Source organism: Condylura cristata, unplaced genomic scaffold (genome assembly GCF_000260355.1).
Source record: "Condylura cristata isolate star-nosed mole 26May11 unplaced genomic scaffold, ConCri1.0 scaffold00005, whole genome shotgun sequence".
In the NCBI taxonomy this organism is placed as follows: Eukaryota; Metazoa; Chordata; class Mammalia; order Eulipotyphla; family Talpidae; genus Condylura; species Condylura cristata.
In genome coordinates this window covers 19,685,130-19,712,412 of record NW_004567106.1, presented here as the reverse complement: position 1 = coordinate 19,712,412, position 27,283 = coordinate 19,685,130, and the positions used below count along the sequence as shown (strand labels likewise).

Genomic DNA, 27,283 nt, shown 5'->3' with positions numbered 1-27,283 from the left:
TTGTGGAATGAGTTACCTTATGAAACACAGAAGAAAATCAGTGTCTTCACTTCATTCTCATCGATTTTTTCAGTTAAATTAAATATATTTGCACCCTTTGTTCAGACTTGTCTATAAACCACTTTTTCAGTCTCTAAAAATGATGGTTTGCTGCTAGTAAGGTATTCATAAGCCTGTGACACAAGCACTGAGAAATGCCACCTACCTTTTAATTTTGTGGCAAAGTTAAAATGTGATGTGAACAATTTATAGAAATGCATTGTTTACAAGACAGTCTTTTGCAGATTTAGGCATAATTGTTTTAACATTTAAATAACTGCATAAACTAAGTTCCAACTATCAAGAAATATCTTTTGTATTTATATTGTTTTTCTCATATTTGTTAAAAAACAGTAATTTCTAAAGCTGCAAAACTTCCAATTTTCCTTTTCAAAACTTCCTTATGGAAAATTTCAAGCATCCAAAGTAGAGAGAATAGTATAAAGAAATCAATACATATATCACCCAGTTTCAATTATTGACACAGTCAACTTTGTCTCATTTATACTCAGTCTCTGTTCCCACTGTCACACATTATATTGAAGCAAATCTGATGTCATTATTATTCCTTAAAATTGAGTATCTACTCAATCAAGAAATGTTACCTAAGTCTAAGAAAAGTCAGATGTCAAGGAAAAAGTACTCCAGTAGGCATGATTCTCCAAAATGAGTGATTCCCCTGCCTAAAAAGGAAACAGTGTTCTCTTGAAGCAGAAGACTGGAGGTCAGGGGCTTTAGTGGGGAATTCAGAAATGGCATGAAAAATTTGTAACATGCACATGTGTGCTTTTTCTCTTTTTTTTTGGTTGATGCCACTTATCACAATGTGAAGCAGCTTGAGACTGAAAACATTTAAAGACTTTCTGCCCTTGATTATGATTTTGTGTGCTTAGTGCCACCACACCTCACACTGCCAGGAAGGATTAGTCAAGTAGGGAAGCAAATCCACCTAAAGTAACTATGGATCAAACTGAATTCAACTCCACATGTACTGACCACATGTGAGGTGCAAGGCCCTGTGTGACAACTTGGAGAAACAAAGGCAAATTAGACTTAGTTAATTTATGATATAATCAAACTAACAATATAAAAAAGATCTTGATTTAGATATTGTCTTGTCAATTAATGGAAGAAGCAATAATAGTAGTTTGGGGGAGAAGACAGCAGGACTTTTAAGAGAGGAGAGAAATGGAAGATGTCCATAATGGTTTCAGCAAGTGCTTCTAAATATTTTACCTATCCATCTTGGTGAGGGATGTGAAAAAAATCAGTTTATTAATGTCAGTCCTCCCTTCACTGGATAAAGTGGAAGAAGTGATCCCGAAAGTTGGTGAGAAGAGGTTACATGTAAGTAGTATCTTGAAAGTCAAGCAGTTCATCAGATCTGGGGTGGAGAAAGACTCAGTGAAGAGGGACAGGAGATCATTCCAGGAAGTAAAAAACAGGAACAAAGGGGTGGAAATTACTGGCATGTTAGGGAAACAGCAGAGTGGTGCCTTACAGCAGAACTGTGGGAGGGGCTGGCTAACTGGAAATGCTGGCTGGGACTAAAACTTGCAGCCTTCCAGGTCAGGCCTGGGTCCCTACTCTGTAGCCAGTGGAAAGCCACTAACCTGTTGTAAGTGACTGATTTTGTCTACACAGAATATGCCTCTTGCTTATGTGAATGATAGGTGTTCAACATTTACTGAACCACATTTCCTTGAATTGGTTGGATGCTGTGAGGTTAGGTAAGAATCCACTTCAACAGGTCAGGAGAGGTCTAGGGTGGCGAAGCAGAGGAGAAATGAAAGGACACTGAATTTCAGAAATTATTTTTTTGAAAAAAAGAAAAACTACCAATACATAATACAAATTCCATTTCACAGAGGAATAGAGTATGTTAGGATGCTCTCATTTCTATAAAAAAATAAAATAGCTTACAACACATAAACTACTTCAGGATGTATGAGTGAAATAGAAGCCCTAATTTGGTTTTAAGACATGAAAAAAGGATTGGGAAAAGAAGCACAAGGGAGATTTTTTGTCTCTTTGGCAAGCTGAACCAATGAAGTATTATCTGTTGGCTAAGTAAAAGACTATATAATTCTCCCCTTTACTGCCAAGCACTGAAGCAGAGAAAACCAGAAGGAGGAAAACTTTAGATACAAATCTAGGTTCCAAATCTGACACTGACTCTACCTAACTTTGGGGCTATAAGGGAAAATGAACTTCTTTTAGTTTCTTTTTATTTATGGAAATAGGGGTAATACTGGAAAGTGGATGGGTCACTGTAAAAAGAATCAAAATAATCACATATAAAGCATTTATTTGAATGTCTAGCACAGACTAAATACTCAATGAGTAGTGCTTATTTTATTATCAACAAAACCAATTTGACTGGAATATATACTAAGGATAAGAAAAGTCTAAAGGTATATAGCTCATTAGCTAATCTTCTTCCTATATAACTATTTAAAATTCACAAAATGATTAATGTGAGCCATCTGATGAATACTATTCATTATGTAGCTATTTCTAGAAATTTAGGCTCATTATTTATCTAAATTTCTAAGGAGATGTTAACTTTTGCCTTTAATGTCATTGACTATAAATTTATTAAAGTCATGTATTCACAGAGGACTAAATACCAAGCAGGTGCCATAAGGTCGCAACAAAATAGATAATAAGTTGCCAGCCTTGAGGAACTGACAATCCCAGTGAGACAAACAGGTGTGACCTTCAAGTAACCATGGCCCCAATTTGGCACAAGAGATGGAAATACTGGCAACGAAGTACCCAATTGTGGTCATGTATTCAGTGTGAGATGGTAAATCACACGTGCTAAGGGAGGTTACTCTGTAAGCCTCGCTTTAGGTTTCTTCTGTATAATACTGTTGTAAATCAGTTGAAACTGTGGCAGTAACAGCATTCTGTGCTACAAAAGATTGTCCACTCTCAAAGCCATAGCCTTGTCTGAACAGCCACACCATTATTAAAGCAATGTCAAACAAAAGTTTCTTTGTTATACATTGAGATGCATAATTTCAAACCATTTTCATGTGAGATGTTCTAGTTCAGATCTGTCCCAGCCTCTAAAGATGAAGCATTAAGAAATGAGAACAGCTGGAGTTTAGAAAAGATTTGTGTTAAAGGCAGGAATAATGATGAAACATATTCCAAGATTTCAGAAGTGTTAGTGAATGCTTGGGGGGGGGGAAAGAAGGTATAAGAAGAGCGGAAAATGCATTTCATTTCATATATGGCACTGTGGTGGTGGATGCCTAACAAAAAACCATCTAACTAATTATTCAAATATTTCTTTTTGTTACACATGGGTCTTGGGAAAAACATCAGTATTAATCTGTACAAAAACAAGTTAAAAACGCAAACACTAATTTCTAAGGAAGCTTTCCCTGCAGCCGTAAATATGGATGCGCGCTCTGGAGGAACGACTGACTTCATACTAGCAAGAAGTCTTGTTTCTAAGCCACAGGAGGGGATACACTTGTTCTTACACCACTAGCTATCTATGGTCGAAGCTTCAGGCCACATACCGAAGGTGAATAAAGACAGGATTAAGAGGCTAATCTAAGCCTATATATAGACAGCAAAACTAATGTAATCTCCGCCCCTTCCTCTCCCCTCCCAATTTCCATAAATCTCAACATCTGAGTTACAAAGAGGCTGCCGAACTCCAGCAGAGTGAGGCGGCCGGTCCTCCTCCCAGGCCGTCTCTTAAGCGAAGTCTCGGTGCAAGTGTAAATTGCTTCCTTTACATCCCTAACCCTCATGGCAGGACGAGGAGATTCGTTTGCCGTCTACAGCTTCCACAGAGACCACTGCAGATGACAAGTAGTGTTGGGGGCAGGGGTGGGGGTGAGGAGGACTGAGGCTCGTCAAAAGAAAACTACCTTCTCCCGAGAGTATTCTCGTCATGTGCTCACCTAGGTCGCAACCGGGAGCTCTTCTAACCACCGCACCCCTAACCTAGCGCCCAAGTCCCAGTCTCTCCCGGATCCGAATCTGGCGGTGCCACGCACGAGATGTGCACCCGCCACTTCCCACCGCGTGGCCGGCCACGGCCCGCACGCCGGCCAGAGTCTATCCCGGCGGACAAACGTGGCGAGTGCTAGGTCTTCCCTCCAGAGCACCGATGCCGCGGTATCTGTATGGGGTGGCGAAGAGGCATGCCCACTAGAGACAGGAAGACGCCCAGAAGGCACATGCTTCCTCCCGACTAGCTTCGGCCCGTGTGGAAGCTCCCTGCGGGGACGGCGACCCGGGTTCCCGCAGAACCCCCTGCTATCCCTGCCCCACCTGGGTTGCCCCTCACCTGTCTGAGGAGGTAGCGGCGACGCGCGAGGCTGGAGGCTGCGGCGATTCCGGCAGCGGCAGTGGCAGCAGCAGCAGCAACGGCGGCAGCAGACAATGGAGGAGTGAAGGACAGACACATTGACATCGACACACGGAGCCTGGCACAGCCCCGCCTCCCGCGCCGCCCCCGCCTCCAGCCCGCCCCGGGCTCGGACCGCGCCACTCTCGGGAAATCAAAGGGGGAAACAGCGAGGGTCGCCGGGCTCTGTACACCCTCAGCATCCAGACCAAGACACATAAATTCCACAGAGCGACTACTGAATATTTTGCGTCTCCAAATATGCGACCCTTACAGGGTAATGGTGGCGAACGTGTACGAGGAATTTAGCCACCCCCCCGCTGATAATCTCCGTGTGGTTTTTTCCTCCTCAGGCAGTTCCAATGGGAGTCTGAGACTGCCGCAACCTGCAGCTCCTCCTCCCGCTCCGGCCAATGACGCGCAGGGGGGCGGTGACTGCAGCTGGGCCTGCGGAGACGGCCCGCGCGGCTCGCCGGAGCTCGCCTGCTGCTCGCCAGCCAGCGAGAGGGAGGAGAGTATTCGAACACTTCCGCGGTTGGCTACTTGGTGTCCAGGTCTCGAGTTGCCCGATCGCGGCTGGCATTCCTCACGCTGACACGTCTTTTCTTCCCAGTTCTTCCAAAGGAACAGCACAACCTTCAAGCTGGCGGGAGCAATGGTTCACATCAAGAAAGGCGAGCTGACCCAGGAGGAAAAGGAGCTGCTGGAAGTCATCGGGAAAGGTATGGGTGTTGGACTGGGACCCACGCGTTGCCAATCCGAGCGAGGGCGGGGAGAGGGGTGCTGGGGGGCGTGGCGCAGCCAGGGTGGCGCCCCTTGGCCTGACTGACCTCTGGCTGCAGTTCCGCGAGTGTAGAGGTTCGCCCCCCACCCCCACCCACGGGAAATAGCGTTTCTCCCTAGTCTGGGACCAGTTGCGGGTGGAGAGGTGGGGCGGGCGAAGCGCCGCAGGGGGTAGAGCATAGGTTGCTGCGGCTCGTCGTCCTCTGAATCAGCTTTTGGAAAGATACTCATTTCCAGGTCCTAGCTTGGGTAATAATTAGCGTCCACTCCGGGTATGAGCCCCAAAATATACATTCTTCAAAACGCCCGGAATGATTTTTACTACGCTTCGTCTTGGCCACAGTGGCCTGGTAGTTTTAGGTTCTTAGACGGGTGTCTTGAAGGGCCCTTTCGACTTCCGGAGGCCGAAAGATCTGGATCCCTGGGATGTCCCCGCCTCCGACTGGGGGTGGAAGGAGCTCCGAAGGAGAACGGTCCTTTACAGGAGCGCAAAATTAGGTCTGAAATGTGCCGCACTAAGCGCTCTGCGTCCAGGATCCGCTTCTTTTTAGGAACCTCTGGCCGCAGCAGGATCCCACGGAGATGCTGGGAGGTTGGATACACTTAACTCTACTGCAATCCTCTAAGTAGAGTGCGCTCATCCACACTTTCTTTGTACTCCCCCTGCGTTAGCCCCACTTCCGCCACGGTTTTAGGGAGGGAGACACTAGGTTCTGGATGAGCTCCACAAACCATTCCCCCCCCACCCTTCCCTGAGTGGAAGTTCCACTCGGGGACTTTGCAAAGTCCTGTTACCTGGCAGGTGATATCAGCATGACGACGTGGCTTCTGCACGGTGATGGCGCGGGAAATGGGTGCTGTGGGCTTAGTTAAATGTATTTGTTTCAAATTCCAGCGTGAGCTGGCTCCCTCTGCTCTGGGATGGCCAGAGGGCAATGGTTGTAGCGCAAAGGCTTCCCAGTTTACAGTCTTTGATAGCCAAACTCAAATCCAGATCTCCAGTGAGTAAGGTAAATTTATTCTTTACACTACAAGGAAAGTTGGAAGGAGAAAAACAATGTAATTTGAACTGAGCAAGTGCTGGTGAACTGAGTCGGTACCATGTGCTTTGAACAGATCAAAGTTGGTCGCAGCTATATAGCCAGTATTGTTTGATTAGGATGTGGAATTTTGAATTGGTATTTTTATTTGTTCTGCACCGTTCTGGATAACCTCTTTGGCAGGGCTTTCTTTCTGTTCTGCTTGTCACTCTCTGGATACTTTCTCTCTGCCTCTCATGACTCTGGGATTCAGTTTAGCAAACATGTGAATCCCAGCTGTGTGCCAGGTACTGTATTGGGCAGAAACAGATAAATGAGCTACTCACACTCCACCAGAAAAGCAAATTGTTTTTATTCAATCCATATTTATCCCATTCTCACAAAAATCTAAGCTAGTGAGTGATTAGCTTTATAAAATGGTTCTCTGAGGCCCTCCCTGGTGGCGCAGCGGGTTAAAGCACTGCACTGAGAAGCTAAAGCCACTTCCGCATGAGTTCGATTCCCTCCTGCACCTCCTGCCCCGGAGGTGACCACATGGCGTGGCAGACCTCCTCCGACCCGCCCGCTGCTCCCCTCAGCAGTGTACTTCGTCGATCTGCCTGTTCTGCTCCCCACTCTGTCTCTGGTGAAGCCTCTCACCGTCCCGAGCCTCTGGCCTGTACCCCAGTTCTGTATGCATAAATAAATATTTTAAAAAAAACGGTTCTCTGAAAGAGTGAATGTGTGTGTGAAATCCTCGGATATAATCTTACATGACCACCGGTTTTTATTTTTAAGATTAAATAAAACACAATTTAAATCTACGATTTCTGGGTCCATAACATGCCCTTGCTACATTTCACTGATTTAATTAGCTCAAGTCTATGAGAAAAGATAAGGTGAGCTTAGTATGTGATACATTCTTTTTAAATATTTTTTTATGCATACAAGAATTGGGGTGTAGGCCATAGGTGTGGGTGAGGGTGAGAAGATTCACCAGAGATAGGGTGGGGAGCAGAACAGGAGGATTTACTACTGAAATATATTGCTGAGGGGAGTAGTAGGCAAGATGGGAGAGGCCTGCTGCACCATGTGTATTAGCACCAGGGATGAACTCAGGCCTGGATGTCTGGTGATAGATAGATAGCACTGAATCTTTAACCTCTATGCTACCAGGGAGGCCCTGATACATTCTTTTTAAATGAAGATCTGTGAGATATCACTGTACATCTCAAAGAGAAGAAATGGCTAATATGAGAAAAGAACATAGCCAACATATTTTGAGTGTTATCATGAAACAGTTGTAATCTTAAGCTCTTTAGATGTTTTCATCACATCTTGATAAAGTAGGAATCATGTTGAAGCAATAGCGTGAGATGGCATGGAAGCATAGTTAGCCCTGAAGACCTGGTTTGGAACACTGCAGTCATTTGGTGATACAGTCTTGGGCAAGTTACTGTTTCTGAGCTTCAGATTCTCCATGTGAAAACTAGTACCTACTTTACAACATTGTTATGAAGTGGGATAATTAGTATATGCAAAGCAATTAAAATACTATTTCTGTTGGCTATTAATATGGTAATCTCACTTTATAGACAAAGATACTGAGGGATTGAGAAGTTAGGTGACTTGTTCAAGTCTCAGCAGAGCTGAGATATCACTTGGTCCATAATTTCAGAAATATAGCAGACTTGAAATCAAGCTAAATAAGTAATGAAACCAGCACAATATAGCAGTGAATCCTATATTAACTGTGTTTTTTTCTAAGATTTATTTATTTATGCATACAGAATTGGGGTACAGGCCAGAAGTGTGGGGGTGGGGTGAGAGGATTCACCAGAGACAGAGTGGGGAGCAGAACAGGCTGACTGAAGACGTACACTGCTGAGGGGAGCAGCAGGTGAGTCAGGAGAGGTCTGCCGCACCATGTTGATCACCTCGAGTGTTGGGGATCAAACTCATGCTGAAGTGGCTTTAGCTTCTTAGTGCTGTGCTTTAACTCGCTGCATGACCAGGGAGGGCCCCCTATATTCACTTTGAAAGGCAATTTAATTTCAGCAAAAGATGATCTCTCAATTGACATCGATTTTAAGTTGAACTGTGTAATGATTTTATACTTTTGTGTGCATTTAATTTGTAAAATTATTTTGGTTTATAGTTGAATAAAGGTCATAAGCAAAATTTTATATTTGTATTCAGAGTCTGCTTTTTATTTTTATTTTATTTATGCATACAGAACTGGGGTTTTGGCCAGAGATGCAGGGGCAGTGAGAGTATTCACCAGAGACATAGTGGGGAACAGAATAGGCAGATTGGTGAAGTACACTGCTGAGAGGAGCAGTGGGCTGGTCAGGAGAGGTCTGCCACTCCATGTGGTCACCTCCGGGGCTGGGAATCGAACTTGCACTGAGGCGGCAGCAGCCAGCCTGCAGTGCTGTGTGCTAATCCGTTGCACCACCAGGGAGGGCCCCAGAGCCATTTTTTAAAGTAGTTTAGTGGATGGAGTTCTTATTTTTTTCCCATTGGCAAAATTATCAACTTTGAGAAGTGCCACGGGAGTAATTTTAGTACTTGGAACTAACAATTTTCAACCAAGTCTGACCTGTCTTCTTAGCTTATCTCAAATAAACTCAGCAAGATTTGCGTGTCTCCCTTTTGCTGTCACTGCCTTCCAGAAATTAAGCAGACTATAGGTGGGAACTAGAGACCAGAGCATACTGCTTTTGGATACCTTTAGGACAGTTTCTTCTGAGTGACTTCACCTCTAGCTATTTATTCTATTGATATGGTCTTGTAAATTTTTAGATAACTCTAATTTTTATGCATTGTTTCATAATCCTAATTTAAGACCATTTTTGATAAAAAGTCTAAAAAGATTCATATAGAAGAACTTTCAGAAAACTCACTTCAGTTTCAAAACATGTCATAATTAGAAGTCATTAGTTTAAAATACAGCTGTTGCTTTCTATATCTGATTAAAATCAATATTGACGTATTTTCTTTTAAAATTTAGACTTTAAATCTTTTTACATGTAAACATTACAACAACTAATATACCAAATAGTTTTTTAATTCTTAACTTGCATATAGAATCCATAAATTAATCCCTTTTGGGGATTCCACTAAACAATCATTGAAACCCATTCATATCCAAATCTCATAGTTATCTGATGGAATACTGGAAATAGAAATGACACAGGTTTTCCCATTTTTATTTATTTTGGCTACTTGCTGGTCTTCAACAGAGACTTAGGATCCTGATCTGTGTATTTAAAATGTCACAATGAATGCTACTGTGCTTCTCTGAATGTAAAATATCTGAGCATCGATTATGTACTGAGGGCTTCCTGTGTGCTCCCTTGTAGGACATGCCCCAGGTACTCTTCAGATTCATGTGGAATGGGTAATACTAGCTCAGCTTTGTACATGAAGAAAATGAGGGGTTTACAGTAGTTCTATTTCATGGTGCTTCTGAAAGGGCTACCACACAGATAGAAGAAAGGGCAGTAACATTGTGAGAACATCACTCTTAAAATCACGTCTTTGCTAAATGTTTGTCCATGGAGTTAAGTTGATCAGGCCTATCCTCATTAGGCAGGTTAGGTTGTGTGTTTTCTTCTTTGATTTGAGTAACTTCAAGAAATTCTCAAAAGGGAAAGCAAAGCATTAAATGTTACTTTCATCATTTATAGGTCTGTTAATTTTTGTCTTCAATGATGATAAGTATTGCCCCATTTCATATCCACTTTATAGTAGTGAATTTCTCCATCTTAAGAGTTTATTACGATGTTAAATCAGATTAACTCCTTTCCCAGAGCAAAGCAATTCTTCTCTTAAACTTAATTGCAAAATACTGTCTGAGAGTATACAATGGACAGCAAGGAATAACAAAAAATAAAAATCTTCTGCATAAACCATGTGTTTTATATTGCTGGACTATTCCAAACCTCCTAAAGTTTCCTACTAATGTTGTTAAGAGCACCAAATTAGAAATCATTGCAAGTTTTACTCTTGGGGCATTTTGCTCAGTTATTGTTCAAATATTTTTATTTCTTAGAAACTCAAACCATTTCAGAAAAATTTTCACATCCTGGTTTCTGCATTTCCGACAACTGGCCTTCAGTGATGTGTGACTGCATGCCACATCTTTTTTTAAAGTTGCTCCCTGTCTGGACAGATTTAACTTACATTGTTAGCCATTGGGTTAAACATTTTATAGAACTATTGACCTGTTCTCTAAAATGAACCAAGTACTTATGATTGTAATTCCCTTTTTAACATGTCCCACGTTTTGACTTGCTCACAATCCCTATTGTATTCTCACTGTCCTCATTAATGTCTCCTGGTCAATGGAAAATAATTTCAGTTATTTCTCAGTGGATAATGGGATTCAGCTGAAGGAGCTTCCTCAAGTGAATTCAGGGTATGGGGAATTTTTGTTTGTTTTAATTGCTCTATAAAGATGTTTGAGAGTCGGCCCTCCCTGGTGGCGCAGCGGGTTAAAGCACAGCACTAAGAAGCTAAAGCCACTTCCGCATGAGTTCGATTCCCGCCTGCCCCGGAGGTGACCACATGGCGTGGCAGACCTCTGCTGACCCGCCCGCTGCTCCCCTCAGCAGTGTACTTCGTCGATCTGCCAGTTCTGCTCCTCACTCTGTCTCTGGTGAAGCCTCTCCCCACCCCTGAGACTCTGGCCTGTACCCCAGTTCTGTATGTACAAATAAATAAATCTTTAAAAAAAAAAAAAGATGTTTGAGAGTCACTTATGAGAAGCCACGGGCATGTGTGATTTTCTGTGTAGAACTTTCTTCCCTGGTCTCAGGCTTTCCTTTCTCATTCTGTAGCCATCCAGCCAGTAATACCAGTTGCTCTCTATTGGAGTACTGGGTCAGAAAGAGACACTACTTACAAAGTAGTTGCTATCTTAATCTAAGACCTTGTAGTTTATTCACCTGATGTGTCCCTAATAGAGCTATTTCTTTGTCAAAAAAAGAGACATTTCTGTCTCCCTTCTGTTGTGAGGGTCATTCAGGTGACTTACTTTATAAGTAGATCAGGGAGAAGAGAAGCTTGCTAATCTTTTTTTCTGCATATCATCTTTAACTCCAGAAGACTAGCAGAATTTAGCACATTCTGCAACTATAATTCTCAGCTTAAGGAGAAGAAATAATTCCTAGTTGGGCATGTTTCTATTCTTTTATGTCTTTTTAGGGAAGAGGCTTATCTCATCCTTTCTCCCTGAGAACATTCAATTTCATTGTTCTATTCCCAGTCAAACCAGAACATTTTTGGCAGATTGTATGACTGGCTATTATTAAAGATGATAATAGCAACATTCTCTTCTGCAACTACTTGCTTCTGTCAGTATGTCTAACTAACAGAAGACTGGAAAAACCTGACAGTTAAAGCCTCATTACAGCTTATTTCCAAAGTTAGAGTGCTGACCGCTTAGGTTTATAATAAGCTAACTTCCAGGGTGAGACTTTGAATATGAACCATATGGAATTTTTATGTAGTACCAAACTTTAAGGATGTGTTTATCTATGCAGTTCTAAACCCAGAATTGTTTTATAAGCAGGCCATAAATTCATAGGGCCCAGTGGTGACAACATATAAATAGTGACTGTATTTTGAATGCCAGTTATTACACTGACTGGAGTTTAAGTTTTCAATGGTGGGTTGGACTAGATACCATTTAAGATGTGTTTCAATATTCTGTCTTGTCCTTTGAGATTATTGTGTTACCACCAAAAAGAAAAAATAAGTGTGAACAATTTAATATACTCTAAGGCTAGTGAAAGTAAAAACAGTATGGAGCTTTTTTAGTTTCTTTGACTATTGGTCTGGGTAAATAAGTTATGGAGTAAATAGTTTGTGATTGGATGCTTTATTTCTTAGTAGTCTAAATTGACTAGTTTTAGTTTTGCAGATAATCTTTTAGAGTTTATTTCCTTGATGTTATTTTTATCCATTTTAATGATAAATACCTATATAACCTTATTTTATCATTTTTCCGAAAGGTACTGTTCAAGAAGCTGGAACATTATTAGCCAGCAAGAATGTCCGTGTTAACTGCTTGGATGAGGTAAAATTAAAAAAAAAATTACCACATAGGAGAATGGATAGTATATAAAGTCTAATATGAGAATTTTGTTTGCTACTGTTTTTGCTCAAGTTAAATTAATCTCTAAACCAAATATAAGTAGACATGTAAGCAAAAGAAAAATAAGCATGCAAAAACATGTTTAAGTTTATTATCAATCAAATTAATGCAAACTAAACAAAATACAGCATTTCTTGTGAAGTGTGAGAAACATTAGAGTTCTGTATGGTGGTAATAGATTAGCTGTAAATTGGCATCATATTCTGGAGACAATTTTAGAATGTACGTCAACTTTAAATGTACACATATTTAACCCAGCAATTCTACTTTTAGGCAATGTTAACTAAATCTAAACTTAACTTTCCTGAGCAATTGGTATGCAAAATATCTTTCTGAAATGAAGGGGATCTTGTCTATTCTAATAGGGCCATCCAATGTGGCAGCCAATAGCTGAGTGTAATAGCTGCCCTATTACCAGCATGATTTTAGTATTAGAAAGTTAGTTACCTAAATATCAGTTTCCCGTGCAGAAGGGGAAGGGGCCTTGTTTATGTTTTGTCCATATATGGGAAGTAAAATTAATATCAGAAAAAAATAATTTAAGAAGCAAAAAATTAGTAGATGAAATCTCTTTATTATAGATAATCTACCAAAACATGCCTATCTTAAACAATTATTGATAAGCTTATATACTTTTATTTGGAAAAGGGAGAATTCAAAGGAGAACTTAGTAAGGCCGCAGTAGCATCTTTCAGAAATCAGTAAATAGAAAGTAATGACAGAAAATTTGGAGTACCTAATTAATATTGTATGTACTATATAAAAAAAACAGAAAAAAATAGTACATGTCCTTTTTACATGGATCATTAATAAAAATTTGTTTTAAAAAGGAATTTTAGTTAATTTCAACAAGTTCACAACTCACACAACACATTGAAAATGAAACTGTGTTCCAAATAATAAGAAATATAACTTGATATATTGTATAATTCTAAATAATCTTTGTATAGAAGAAGAAATAGAAGTTTCCTGTGATTTAGAATTGAAAATACTACATTTATCAAAAGCTATGTTATGTGTCCAAATTGATAGATAAAATTTTGTAGCTTTTGTTATTATACTTTAAAATTTTGTGGTATTTCTCAGATTTTAACTCATGAAGTTAGAATAAAAAGAGTAAGGGATACTCAAAAATTGCAAGAAACAAATCAAGAAAACTGTAAAAGTAATAGATATTTTAAAAGCCATCAGGAATACAAGCAACGAAAGATAAAATACATTGGAAATCCTCAACATTAAAAACCTTTACTTCAAATCATGTTATCAAAAAGCTGAAAAAAGTTCACATAGAAGTTTGCCAATTATATCTGATAGAGACTTCTAACCATAATGTATTAAGAACTCCTACATCTGAATAATAAAAAGGACAAATAACCCTATTGGAAGTGAAAAAAGGATCTGAATAAACATTGCATCATAGATGATTGGAAATAACTAATACACACTTTAAAATGCTCATCCTTAGCTAATAGAGAAAAGCTAATTAAAACAGCAATAAGATACCACTTCTTACCCTCTAGGATGCCAGTACTAAAAAAGGTAGATGATAACAGGTATTGTTGAAGATGTAGAGTCTCTGGAACCCTCAGGCATTGCTGCTAAGAATGTAAAACATTTTGGAAAACAGTTTCACAATTCATCAGATGATGAAACATAAAAGTTACCACATGAACAGTAATTCGAGGTATGTATCTAAGAAAAATGAAACGTAGATCAGCTCAAAAAACTTTCCACATGAGTGGATAAACAAAATATCTATACAATGAAATATTCAGTCGTAAGAAGAACATTTTGGGGTTTCAACAAAAATAAAACAGATTAATTTGTTAAAAAGCTTCACTACATGCTATGCTGTAAATACACTGTACTGTGTTCCACCCTCCCTTTGATAGGCATTCTGTTTATTTTGAGGGTTTTTTCCCTAGGATTATTTTGGTATAAATTTATTTTCTTTTGTACTTCTTGTACTTCTTTTTTTCATTTGTACTTGTTTCCTGAGGAGCTGATAATTTATGTAGAAATGAATGCTCTGATAAATCGGGGATCCAGATCCTTGCCCTGACTTTAGGAGCTTGAACAAATAATCTTTTTGCTAATCTGTAGGAATACTTGAGATAAAACTTTTTCCCTCAGCAGGGTATGGAAGATCCAACAGAAGAAATAGACATAAAAGAAGAGAGTATAAAAATTATTTTAGTAGCTCACTGTATTTTATATTTTTAATTGACTAGTAGAAATTGTTCATAGTTAGGGGGAAGTTAAATAATTAGTACTTTTTCTTTCTATTGAAGAATGGAATGACTCCTCTAATGCATGCTGCATATAAAGGGAAACTGGATATGTGCAAGTTACTTTTGCGACATGGAGCTGATGTAAATTGTCATCAACACGAACATGGATACACAGCCCTCATGTTTTCTGCTCTTTCTGGTGAAGTTTTAGCATTTACTCTAGAATATTACTATTAGTCACCTGTACAGATTTGTTTTAAGTATATATATCTTAAAATGAAGTGCATTGTTATGGTAATTTTTAGATAATTTTTATGAAAAGGAATGGTGAAAATTGATTTTTGAAAAGTTATACTGTATGAAATGTATTATAACAAATGTATGAAATGTATGTTGCATAATTAATTTGGTGATACATTCATTTAAATCAGTTGAGTCAATTTCTTATAAAGAGTTGAAAGGCTGGACCTATTATTTTTTTAAGTTCTAGTGTTTTCATATTTTGAAGTAATAGGCAAATTCTTTGTTCTCTTGAGAAAATACTTATTGTGTACATTTATTTAAAAAAATCTTAAAAATTGCCAAGTTAAAATAAATAACCTATTGTTATAGACGTGTCTAGTTTAAGTACTAAGTATAATGATCCATTTAAGAATGTAGTCTGATTCATGGTGCTTATAACTTGCTAAATAAAAGCAATTGGGATATATGGATTTATCTATATTTGTTGTAGTTTCTTAAGAAAATAATGATGTGATATGATATTATAATACTTTAAGAGTATCATAATCTGTGTTTTGATAATTCTAGATCAAGAAAGCATTTCTAAGCTTAGAGCAATCAACACTGATAAGTTTGATTACTTCAAAATTTAACATTTCTGTACATCGAGGTTACCATACAGGGTTGAAATACAAACAAAAAAACTAAGGAAATTATTTTATATATCAAAGGGTCATAACATTATATATGAGAAATTCTTACAAATAAATTAATAAAATAGAAACTCTGCAATAGAAAATTGGACAGAAATTTGAAAAGAACACAAAAGAAATACAAACTAATGAACCTAAAGAACATTTTAATAATCAGAAATGCAAATTAGAACATTAAAATGATCGTTTTTCACTTATTTTTGGCAAAAAGAAAGATAATGCCCAACATTGGCATAGGAACTTCTTTGCACTGATTTAGGTGGTACACGTGAGCCCCACCATGTGGGAAGGCAGCCTGACAAAATGTATGTGAAGGCTGCATAAGCTTTGATCCTGTAATATTTTACAGGAGCTGTTTGTAAGGAAATCAGAATTAAAACTTGCTAATAAATCAAACTAACAAACATTTATGGGAAATGCTTTTCATTAAGTATAGATTAAAATAGCAAGTATCTGAAATGATTCCAATAGTGAAAGAATACACTGTGAATCTTAAGGCAGAAAGGATATACAGAGATAGATTTCCCAACTCTATTGGTTATTCTGGGGCCTATTATTGTGAGAGATAGGATAGGTTAGTAGCTTTTAAAAAGGGTTTCCTCTTCTTTCTTGTTTGATACTTTTGTTTTTACTTTATACTAAGCATATCTTGAAGAAAAGTGTGATTTTTCATTAAAAAAGTGATACTCAGTTCCATGCTATTTTTGTATTTCCTGATATATTTTCCAGCAGATGAAGTTCAATCATTGTGGGTTCTTTTAGCATTTCACTCTTAATTATAGTTGATATTTTTAAAAAAATTTACAAGATGGCAACATAAAACTAAGGTGGGGGTAATAGCACAGACAGTTTCAAAGTGGTTTTTGGAATTGTATGTTCCTTAATTCTAACAGGTAAGTTTTCTTTTAACTCTAGGTAATAAAGATATCACATGGGTGATGTTGGAAGCTGGTGCTGAGACAGATGTTGTCAACTCGGTAGGAAGAACAGCTGCTCAGATGGCAGCTTTTGTGGGTGAGTTTCTAATGGAATTTTAATTTAGGTTGTACCCACAATTTCCTCGATGAAAAAATGCCTATGGTACAAATACCTTTTGTTTGCTTGTTTTTTTTTTTTTTAAATGTTTACAGCCTACTAGATTTTGTGTAACTTAATAAAACATCTAATGGTACTTTGGAGATAATGAGTAGCTGTTTTGAATTTTCACTTAGTGAGATACAGGGAATAGCAGGGGCATTTTAATTGTAGTCAAATACTTTGAATGAGTATATTTTTATTTCTCTAAAGGAAGTAGTTTAACCTAATGTTTAAAAACAGGAATGGTGGAATCAGCAATCCTGACTTGAAATTTTGATTTGTGCTACTGAATTGGAAGTTACTTAAGATTTGCACCTTTAGTTTCCTCACTGTAATAGGATTGTATAGTTGTTGAAAGGATTAAAATGAAATGAGAGATTTGAAAGAGCTTTATATGTAGTGCTAAATAAATGCCATCAAATACTATTGTAAATAAAGCGTATAACATGATACAATTCTTTCATAGGAAGGAGCATAATAACAATCTGATACATAACTGTTTCATTGTCTTCCTCATCAACCACAAACATTTATTATTTATGTCCAGTAATTCTTGGTGTGTTAATTCTGTTTCTGTATATATTATAGGGATTTTAGGGGAGGGCTGGAATGAATATTTGATCCTTAGTATTTTTGACTCCATTGAGTTAGCAGTTAGAACACTGATAGAAAAGCAAAGATAATGCTGTGGCATAGCACTATGAAGCTAGCCACAGCCACTGCAGCACGAGTTCAATCCTCAGCCTGGGAGGTGACCCACATGGTGCAGCAGACCTCTCCTGTCTCCCCTGCTGCTTCCCTCAGCAGTGTGTTTCAGTACATCTGCCTGTTCTTCACCCCATTCTGGCTCTGGTGAATGCTTTCATCCCCCACACTTCTGGCTTGTACCCCATTCTTGTATGCATAAATAAATAGACCTTTAAAAAAAAAGTAAGAAAGAAAAGCAAAGATAGAAATATTATTTGCAGAATGGTAAGGGGCCTTGTGGGGACTAATCATTCATTAAACAACTAAGGTTCACAATCTATCCACTAACCATCTCTCCAGGTGCTTTGATTATAGTGGTGAACAGGACAGAGGCTGTTCATGCCTTCATGGAAATTATTGGCTAACCGCTGGACTGCGTGAAAGTAGATTCCATGGCTAACTATTGAAATGCATAGAAGAGAAGGCCTTCATTGTATTATATAGGTTTTCAGAAGAAATATGTATAAGTCAAGATACAGTAGAAGTTAGTCAAATGTGGGTGATAGTACTCATATTGTGTTAAATTTTGTTATTAAATGATCTTAAAGCTTCTTATAGTAGCTAACATTGTGTAAATCCAGAGTTTCCTGATGTCAGCACTGTGAGAGCAAATATTCCTGTTTTATTTCATTTTCAAGAGGAGTTGAGAATGGTATGTGATTCCCATGCAAACTTCAGTGAGTATTTTATCTCCCACAGTTAGAGGCACTGGAGTTGTCCCCACTTTATCTCTAAGTTGATGTTGGAGAGGGTCAACCGAGTGAGGACAAAACACTGAATTAAGGATCTCAAGGCTTGGATTTCAGTTTATGACTACTATTAATCAGTTCTAAGTTCATGGGCAAATTCCTTTACCTCCACTAGCCTTACTTTTGTGGTCTTTGCAATAAAACCATGGGATTAGAGTATCTCAAGTTCTTTATAACTCTACAGTCTCATTATGTTAATGATGTGACAAAGTAGAGCTCAGAGAGAGGTGAAGTAACTTTCTCAAGTCAAAGGGCTAGAATAGAAATGAGGGAGTCTGTGCTTTTAACAATAATGCTCTTTTGCTGTTTCTTGATACTACTATATTAATAAAAAATTGAAGGTAGAGATTTATAAATAAATTTGATTATTTCAGCAGCTGCATTATATAGATATCACAGTTCATTAGATCTCTACTCTTGATATAATTTAGTTTTTTAAATAACTATAAAATATGTACTAATGATCCCAGTTCTTATATTTTTATATGATAGTGCTTTAGAAACTGTAAGACATACCCAGAAGTGACTGAGACAAAAAGTGCGTATTTTAATTTTAATGTAAATATCAATTACTTTCCAATAGGTATAGGAGTTCATACACCCTCATCAGATCTTGTTTTCATGCTTTTATTTTAGCCATTCTGAGAGTTGAAAGATGATATGTTGTGATTTTCTTCCCTTCTTTATAATTAAGTTGAACTTCTGTTGTTGGTCATTTGTAATTTCTTTTCTGTGAATTGTCTGCCATACTTGTTTTTCATTTTTTCTTTGAGTTGTTTGTATTGCTTTGAGGTGCCTTTCTGTATTATGGATACTAGCCTTTGGTTTCAAATAATTTATGTCTTATTTTCCTTTGGCATTATATGGGATCTTTTGTCATAGAAAATTATAATTACATCTTCCACATTTTCTTGTTTTGATAAAAGTGATCTTCAGCACAGGTTAAGTCACTTCATAAATGTCCTTCTGAATTTTTTTGTGATTTTTTTATTTCTAAAATGTATTTTTAAAGAGTTCATGTCCTCCTGGACTTAGCACTAGTTGTGCTGGTACCATTTATTAAACGCAACATTTCCTCACTGAATTAAGTAAGTGAAGTTCTCTTATGTAGTGGTATCTTTTTCTGGATCCAGTATTCTCTTCCAGAGATCTCTTTGTCACCTTCTATATTATTAATAATATATTGTTTTGACAATCTGACTTTTAAAGTAGAGCAAGTGTCCTCTCATTCCTCTTTAATACAAATATCTCTCAAAACTCTTTTGCAGTTCTTGTTGGATTTTACTAAAGTCATGTAATTATTATAGAGGATTAGCTTTTTTTGTGATGTTAAGACTTCATATAATCTGTATTTTTTTAACCTTATATTTGGTCTTTCAGTAGCATTTTTAGATGCTTTCTCATCAGTCCTTTTAACATTTAATTAAATGTTCCCTTTCTCTTAAAATTTATTTCTAAGTAACTTATAGTTACTGCCCACTACTGTCAGGGAATTTCTCTCCCACCGCCGTCACACTGTCATTTCTCCCTGGTTATATGTAATAAGGAAAGAGCTATTGATTTCTTGTTTTTCCTTGTTGTTTTTATTAGAGTATTCTGGGTTTTATAGCCATTCAATGTCATTTTATTTTCAACTTGAATTACCTCAGTCTTCAAAGTAAAAAGAAATAATAGTTATAATTGGCATGTCTGTCGTTTTCCTTTTTCTAATAGAAATATTTTAAACTTTTCACTTTTATTATATTGCTCTTGGTTTCATCACTGCATATTGTCACTTGTTTAATTCCTTTATTTCTACTTTTTTTCTGACATTGTAGCCATCTAATTCCTTTGTTTTGAGAGATTTCCATCTAGCTCATTTTCTATATTTATATATTCTATACTTCTAATACTCTGTATTTCTATTTTAGCTCTCAGCGATAACCAGAATTACCTCTTTCACTTTGCTTATTAACTTTTAAATTTTGAACCTTTCTGTAGTCTGTGAAAGCCTGTTTACATACTGTAATTAACCTGCTTAATTTAAGTATACTTGTTTGGTAGCTGTGGATTTGGTTGATGTCTACACACCTCACCAAATAAACTATCACTGGAGGCTTCCTATAGGCGTCCAGTAAAGCTGACTGATTCAGTTGACAATAGAGGGCAGTGCCAACGTCTCCTTACCTGCAGGCCTAGAGTCAAGAAACTAGCAGATAATTTACCAGATATTGAGGCACAAGCTGGAAACCATTTTAGCTTGAGTTCCTCAGCAACTTCCTAAGCTGAGTCCTCTGCCAGCCTCAGTTACCAGATCAGCCTGATCCACAGCACAGTTCCCTTGCAGGTCAGCTCTTATCAGCAGGATCAACCAGATGCTTCTGGGACCCTGCACAAGTGGGTGGAGGGGGCATGTCAGCCTACCAGAGCAGACCACTCTTTAAGAGCTTAGTGTCTACCCTTCCTAAGATTCTCCACCATTAGACCCTCAACTCTTCTCAGGCACAGAGGAGGAAGTCTCTCTTCCAGAGAGTTCAAAAGAGCCTCGAAATGCAAATGTGCCCTGTAGATTCTGACTTCCTGCCAACAGTGGCCACTTACTTGCTCCAGAAAGTTAGTGGAGTGGTAGTGGGGAGGGGAAGCAGCAGGACACACTTTCAAAGTACCAGCCTGACCAGAGAAGACCTACTTTCATAGATCTGCGTTTACCTCTCAAGATGACTTAGAGATGAGGTTCAGGGAGCTATGAGAAACCATGTGTGGTAGAGGAGCAAAAAGCTTTTACTCTAGTTTATAAAAAGGTCAAGTTACCTCAAATTCTAATATTAAAGCTTTTCAGTAAAAATAAAATAACTTTATATGGAATAAATTTAAATTCTATGGAAAGAAAATCTGATATGGTTAGGAAAATACGATCATTTGTGTAAGGGCAGAGAAGAGCCATTTAAATTGCAAACATCTTTTATAAAGTATTTTAAGATCAGTGGGAAGCTGAACATTGCTTTTTACTCTGTTCCTCTAATCTCCTTTCTTTCCTGAAAAAAGATAAAGATATAGAGAGGTCTGCCGCACCATGTGAGTCAGCTCCCTGGCTGGGGATCGAACTCGTGTTGCAGTGGCTTCAGAGTGCTTCATAATGTGGTGCTTTAACCCATTGTGCACCAGGGAGAGCCCAGAAAATGTCTTATTTTTAATAATGAAATACTGAACTTCTTTGATTTTATTAAAAGGGCAACATGATTGTGTGACTATCATCAACAATTTCTTTCCTCGGGAGAGACTGGATTATTACACTAAACCCCAGGGACTGGATAAAGAGCCGAAGCTACCCCCTAAATTGGCAGGCCCGCTGCACAAAATTATTACCACGACAAATCTGCATCCTGTCAAGGTACTGTGTTGATTATATTTGCTTTAAATTTAAATAATGCTTCAGGGTTTAAACTGCTCTGATTATGTGGGGTAAGTATCTTGGACTTTATAAATGTGGAGCTGGTGAGGGGCTATATTGTTAAGACAGAGAAGGAGAGCTGTAGTGCTGGGAAAGTGTGATGGGCACAGAATAGGGCAGAGGGCAGGAAAGCAGAGATGGATTCGGCTAAAACCTATTTTCCACTTCATCTCATGGCAGTTGTGGATCACTAGTGACTCTGGGGGAGGAATCATCTGTCTTGTTTGAGGTCTTTTTCCAAAGTAAAGGACAGTCTCCCAGAGAAGAGCAAGTCAGGTGGCTCCTTTAAATGACGACAGTTCTGGGCAGGGGTCAGTTGCTCAGGTCTGGTAAATGGGATCTGGATGGGGCATTCATGGCATCTACTATAATAATTATTGGAAATGTTCTGAAATGTAATCCTGAACACATTTTTTTTAAATTACATATATATATTTTTATTTTACAAAAGTTTATTTTTACATCATTTTGTACATTTTTTTTCCATTTCAATTGTAATCCCCGCAGGTTTCCCATCACCAAGTCACCCGTGTGCCATCACCATAATCCCGTGCATTCCCCTCCCCACCCCCACCCCTACCCTGATTCCTTTCCCCACTCCACCCCTGCAAAATGTCTCTGGTATATGGTTGTTCATTGTTTTTGTTATTTTCTCACCTGGTCCATTATACTCCTGCTATGAGTGAAACCATCCGGTATTTTTCTTTTTCTTTCTGGCTTATCTCACTAAGCATGATCTTTTCCAGCTCCATCCAAGTTGCTGCAAAAGACATGTGTTTCTCTTTTTTGGTTGCTGAGTAATATTCCATTGTATATATGTACCACATCTTTTTAATCCAGTCATCTACTTTTGGGCATTTGGGCTGCTTCCATGTTTTTCCAATTGTAAACAAAGCAGCAATACACACAGGGGTACAGGTATCTTTTTGAATCAGTGTTTTTGTGTCTTTTGGGTAGATACCTAGGAGTGGGATTGCTGGGTCATAGGGAAGCTCCATGTTTAGCAGTTTGAGGAACCTCCAAACAGTTTTCCATAGTGGTTGTACTAGTTTGCATTCCCACCAGCAGTGCAGGAGAGTTCCTTTTTCTCCACATCCTCGCCAACATTTGTTGCTGCTAGTTGTTTGAAGATGTGCTATTCTCACTGGGGTGAGGTGGTATCTCGTTGTGGTTTTAATTTGCATCTCCCTTATTACGAGTGATGTTGAACATATTTTCATATTCTTGTTGGCCATCTGCATTTCATCTTTGGAGAAGTGTCTTTTTTGCTCTTCTGCCCATTTTTTGATGGGGTTGTTTACTTTATTTTTGTTGAGTTTCATCAGTTCTCTGTATTTTTTTGTGATCAGTCCTTTATCACTACTTTTGTCTTGAACACATTTTTTTAATGCAAATAGTTATTTGATGCCTTTAAGTAATATAGTTCTTTCATATTACTTAAATCACAGATTTTCAAAGTTTGTAGACCAATCTGTAAATTCAGGTGGCTTAACTAAGAAGTTTTTGGAGCCATTCTGAACTATTTTTCATTGACTTTTTATTCATATTTTTTAAAGATAGACTTTTTTAAGTGCTTTTTTAAAATTCAGTCCAAATGAGTATAATTTCTTCAGTGAGTCATACAGAAAGCTTCTTGTATCCTACTACTCTTTTTCACATTTCAGTGTCATGTGTCTTCATTTGTGATTATGTATAGATTTGTTAGTATTTCAGAGCTGTTTGATGAGTAAGATAATGAGTTGGGTTAAAAATTGAGGTTTTTCCCTTAACATGCTACCATATTATAGTAAATAGATTTCCTTAGATATCTATTACAAAAGGACACTGAACACTATTATAAAAGTAGATAGTAAGTAGACAGTTCACATAAAAAACCTTTTGAAAACTAAGAAGTTATCATTTCTAAATTGCAGCCTTATTTCTTTATTGCTGTAACCTTTTGTATACAATCTTTGAAGCTGAAGGAGCAAACAAACCCATAGAAACATTTGTCATGTAGCCCTTCAAACAGATTAATAACTTGGGCCTTCAAGAGAGATGATAAATTAGCAGATCTTTTCCCATAAGACAGATGAGCAGAATCTATTGTTTTCTGATTTTCCAAATTATCTTATCACTAAAGGTGAGCTGGGAAGAAATGCATAGTAGCACAAAATTTGCTTTAATCTGCTGTTGTTATAAAAATCCCATAGACTGGGTGAATTACAACAGTCATTAATTTTCTCACCATTTTGAAGGCTGAGAAGTCAAATCAAGCTGCTGACTGATTGGATTTCTGACGAGTCTTTATGGCTGATAGGCAGCTTTCTTTTCTTTGTGACCTTACATGGCAGAGTGAGACAGTCTGCTCTCTTGTGTCTGCTCCTCCTATTGTATCAGGACTCCACCCTGATGGTCTCTTCAATGTTTATTTACCTCCTTAGCTATCTCAATACATTCATATTAGAAGATAGGGCTCAATATGAGTTTTAGGAGGACACAATTCAGTACATAGAACCATTATATACTGTTTCCACCACATAGGCATAATACACAATAATAATAGTAGTAGTAATGCAGAAAAATAATTAAGACGTGATAAGTTTTTAGTAGTTGTTACTTTTGGTTTGAATATAATTGAGTTGTATATTTCTATAACTCAATTTTTAATATGGGCTGTATTTAACACTGCTTCACAAAATTCCTGAAATTCTTATAATTGACTCTCAAGAGCTGAGTTCCAGCCCATCACAGCCATCACAAGTTAGAACCTGAGCTGGTATTAAAGCCCATCTATGTGTGGCTGTCTGCTCATTTATATATTAAATTGCAGTATAATTTACATATCACATATGTGTTTGATATGTACATAACAATTTGATATTTGTATACAGTGTACAATAATCAATGTCTTGTTAACATCACCATAGTTAAAATTTTTCCTTGTAATGAGAACTTTTAAGATTTACTAACTTTATCAAGTTTACATTTCAAAATACAGCTTTAAAAGGATTTATTTAAAAAGCTTTAAAAAAGAGCTAATCTCTTAGTAACTTTCAGCTATGCCTTACAGGCTTAACTATAGCCCCCCCACTGTATTTATTATGATGTATTGTTTTATAAAAGAAACAATTTGTACCAAATTCAGTATTTTATTGAAAGAATACTAAATGGGCAAAAAAAAAAATCAGCCTTAAATTGCAATTTTGTATTTCTGGTGATTATAAAGGACACATAATTAAACCTTTGAAAAATATCTCACCTCTTCTGTGTCACTCTCTCTCCCTCCCACGTGCAGAATTCCCCTAAGTAGTATCTCCCTCTCCATGGTGCTCTTTTCACATGGTGTGGAGTAGACAGTATTTTTCCTAAGGATATACTATTTCTCAATGGAGAGTTTGTATGGTTTTGATGCCCTTGTTCTCTCTCCAACCTGGACATTACAGGAAATTAGAGTAAATATAATTGATTTAAAGAACTTCCCTATATTTTTCTTATTCATTGCCTTTGTATCCGTGCTTATTTCCCTTGAGATCGCAACAATCACAATATTGCAATAATTGAGTCTGTAGAGTAATTTTTGATGTTTACATGGAACTTAATCTCTATGGGTTAAATGCCCTAAGAAATATACTTCCAGTTATCTTTAAAGGTATATTTTGGGCAAATTAGAAAAAAGGCATATTTAAATAGGTAAACTTTAAAGATGTGAAAATGTAACAGCCTACCTTCTATATTTTTAGATTATAAAATTTGGTCTTATAATAGAGAATATTCTATGATTGTTGTACCTTCTTTCAGACCGAACCTTGTTTTTTTTAGTTATAGATGCTCTATTTACTTGAAAGCTTTTCTACTTATCCATACTTAAGAATAAAGCTTATAGCAAGCTGCTTTTGTGGTAGCACATTTTCCTTTGCTCCGCCCCATTTCACTGTCTTCATAGGGAAAATTATAAGAAAGTAACTCTAATAGCCACACTCTAAAGCCAAAGGTCTTTTAAAATAAGCACAGAAATTTTTCTCAGTATACAGTTCATCTTTTAGCTAAAGTATACCTAAGACAGCTACATTTGTTCTTGGTTAAATGGCTGCTATAGCAATAAGGGTGCTTGTTTTCAAAAGGGACTTTGGGAATTGTGCTGATGCCCAGATTACAGTGGTGATAAAGGAGAAAAACAGAATGACAGGGAAAATGGTAATAGATCCTATGAGTCATCAAGAGGCAGAGCATGCAAGTGATCCTGTTTGTGGTAACATGATTTTCAGCCTCAGATTTTTGACTTAGCCTTTTTAAAAATGGATTCTAAAAAATAAAAAGAATTTAAAATGTCACTGTATTCTTTATGCACTGCAATATGTCAGACTTTTAAAGCATACAGAAATATATTCATTACTTAATATAATGCTACAGAGATTTACAATAGGTCAATTGTTATTCTTATGTACAACTGTGTCAAGTTTCAGCAAGTGCATTATAAAGCTATGGTTATTTATCGATTTTTCTTTGTATACGTTGCTCTATATTACAGAAATAACTAAATTCTAGTGTCTTTTAAATCAAAAAAGTCATTTTTCTGGGTGCTGTTAAGATTTTTAAAAAGAACTCCTAGTTGTATAATTAATACCCTGTGGTTTGATTGTAAGTACTGTTTATGAAAATATTAAACAAACAACATCAAATAATTGCTGTTGATAGCAGAAGTAGAAACAGGTAATTAATTAGTGTTCTCTGACACAAGGTAATATTTTATATGTGTTATTGTGGGGAAAGTTGTCAGCAAATTTACCAGTATGGATTGTGATCATACTTCATGAAATTAACTAATTTATTTTTGAGTGCTCTGTTTTAAATAAAATCCTAGATTATTCATCAATCAAGAATTGCTCAAAATCACATTTTAATTTCACAGGACTACTTCATGTATGCTAAATTTCCAAGTAGGAGGCAAAGTATAGGTTTTATTTAAGTTAACAAATAATGTGTCTTCATGCCTGAAGGATTTAATTCATTTGCTCTTCCCAAACATTTACATTTCCCTGGATAGATGGTAGTAGCCAGCACTGAGACTCACTTTCTGTTTTGTGTGTGCATTTGTGCCCATCTTTCATGGTTACTTTATTGTTGTCACTGTGGGTATTTATAGTTTTGCTATTTAGACCTCCTTAAGGGAATCTGCCCTAAAACAAAGCTATAATAAACTATTCTCTGTTATACTATATATGAGCTGAATTTGTTCATATATGGGAAGTGTGAACTCATGCATTAGATATGCTTTAGAATCTCTTTGTGCTTTCATTTCTGCACTGTTCTCATTACTGTAGATTACTAGGAGCATATTAGGAAAATTTCCACAGAGAAATAAGTTAATTGAAAAGTAGCATATCCTTTGTAGACTTCTTTCTGTAAAAATCTCATTTCCTTATAATTAATAGGAATTAATGAGATCTGCATTTCACTCAGCCATGAAGCCTTAAAGCTCAGTAATATTATTAAAAGTAATGATTGTTCAGTGACTTGATACTATATATAAAGGGAATGTAAATGGGCCGTGTTTTATCTTTTGTAAAAGTGCTTTTAACAGAGATAGTAAATCCTCTACTCTGAGTGGCATACCAATACCTGGTTAAGTTGCATGGCATATCACATGAGAATTTTGATATTACAGAGGTCAAGAAATTACATGATGTCATCATCCTTATGTTTTAATTTTATAACTTTGCTTAGTGGCAATTTGTATTCTAATTTGAAGTAAC

General features: G+C 37.3%; 2 protein-coding genes across 2 annotated transcripts in view; one reads left to right on the top strand and one right to left on the bottom strand.

The window, feature by feature from the left end:
- The window catches only part of BZW2 (basic leucine zipper and W2 domains 2), a 50,663-nt gene extending 46,178 nt beyond the window's left edge, over positions 1-4,485 (bottom strand). Inside the window, exon 1 of the mRNA XM_004677123.2 lies at positions 4,355-4,485. The gene's annotated coding sequence lies outside the window, so the exon portion shown is untranslated. The remainder of the gene's footprint in view (positions 1-4,354) is intronic.
- A 340-nt stretch (positions 4,486-4,825) lies between these two features.
- ANKMY2 (ankyrin repeat and MYND domain containing 2) overlaps positions 4,826-27,283 on the top strand; it is a 32,248-nt gene continuing 9,790 nt past the window's right edge. Inside the window, exons 1-5 of the mRNA XM_004677122.2 lie at positions 4,826-5,136; positions 12,237-12,301; positions 14,671-14,809; positions 16,461-16,559; positions 21,328-21,488. Of these exons, the coding sequence (XP_004677179.1) occupies positions 5,070-5,136; positions 12,237-12,301; positions 14,671-14,809; positions 16,461-16,559; positions 21,328-21,488 (531 nt within the window). The 5' untranslated portion in view covers positions 4,826-5,069. The remainder of the gene's footprint in view (positions 5,137-12,236; positions 12,302-14,670; positions 14,810-16,460; positions 16,560-21,327; positions 21,489-27,283) is intronic.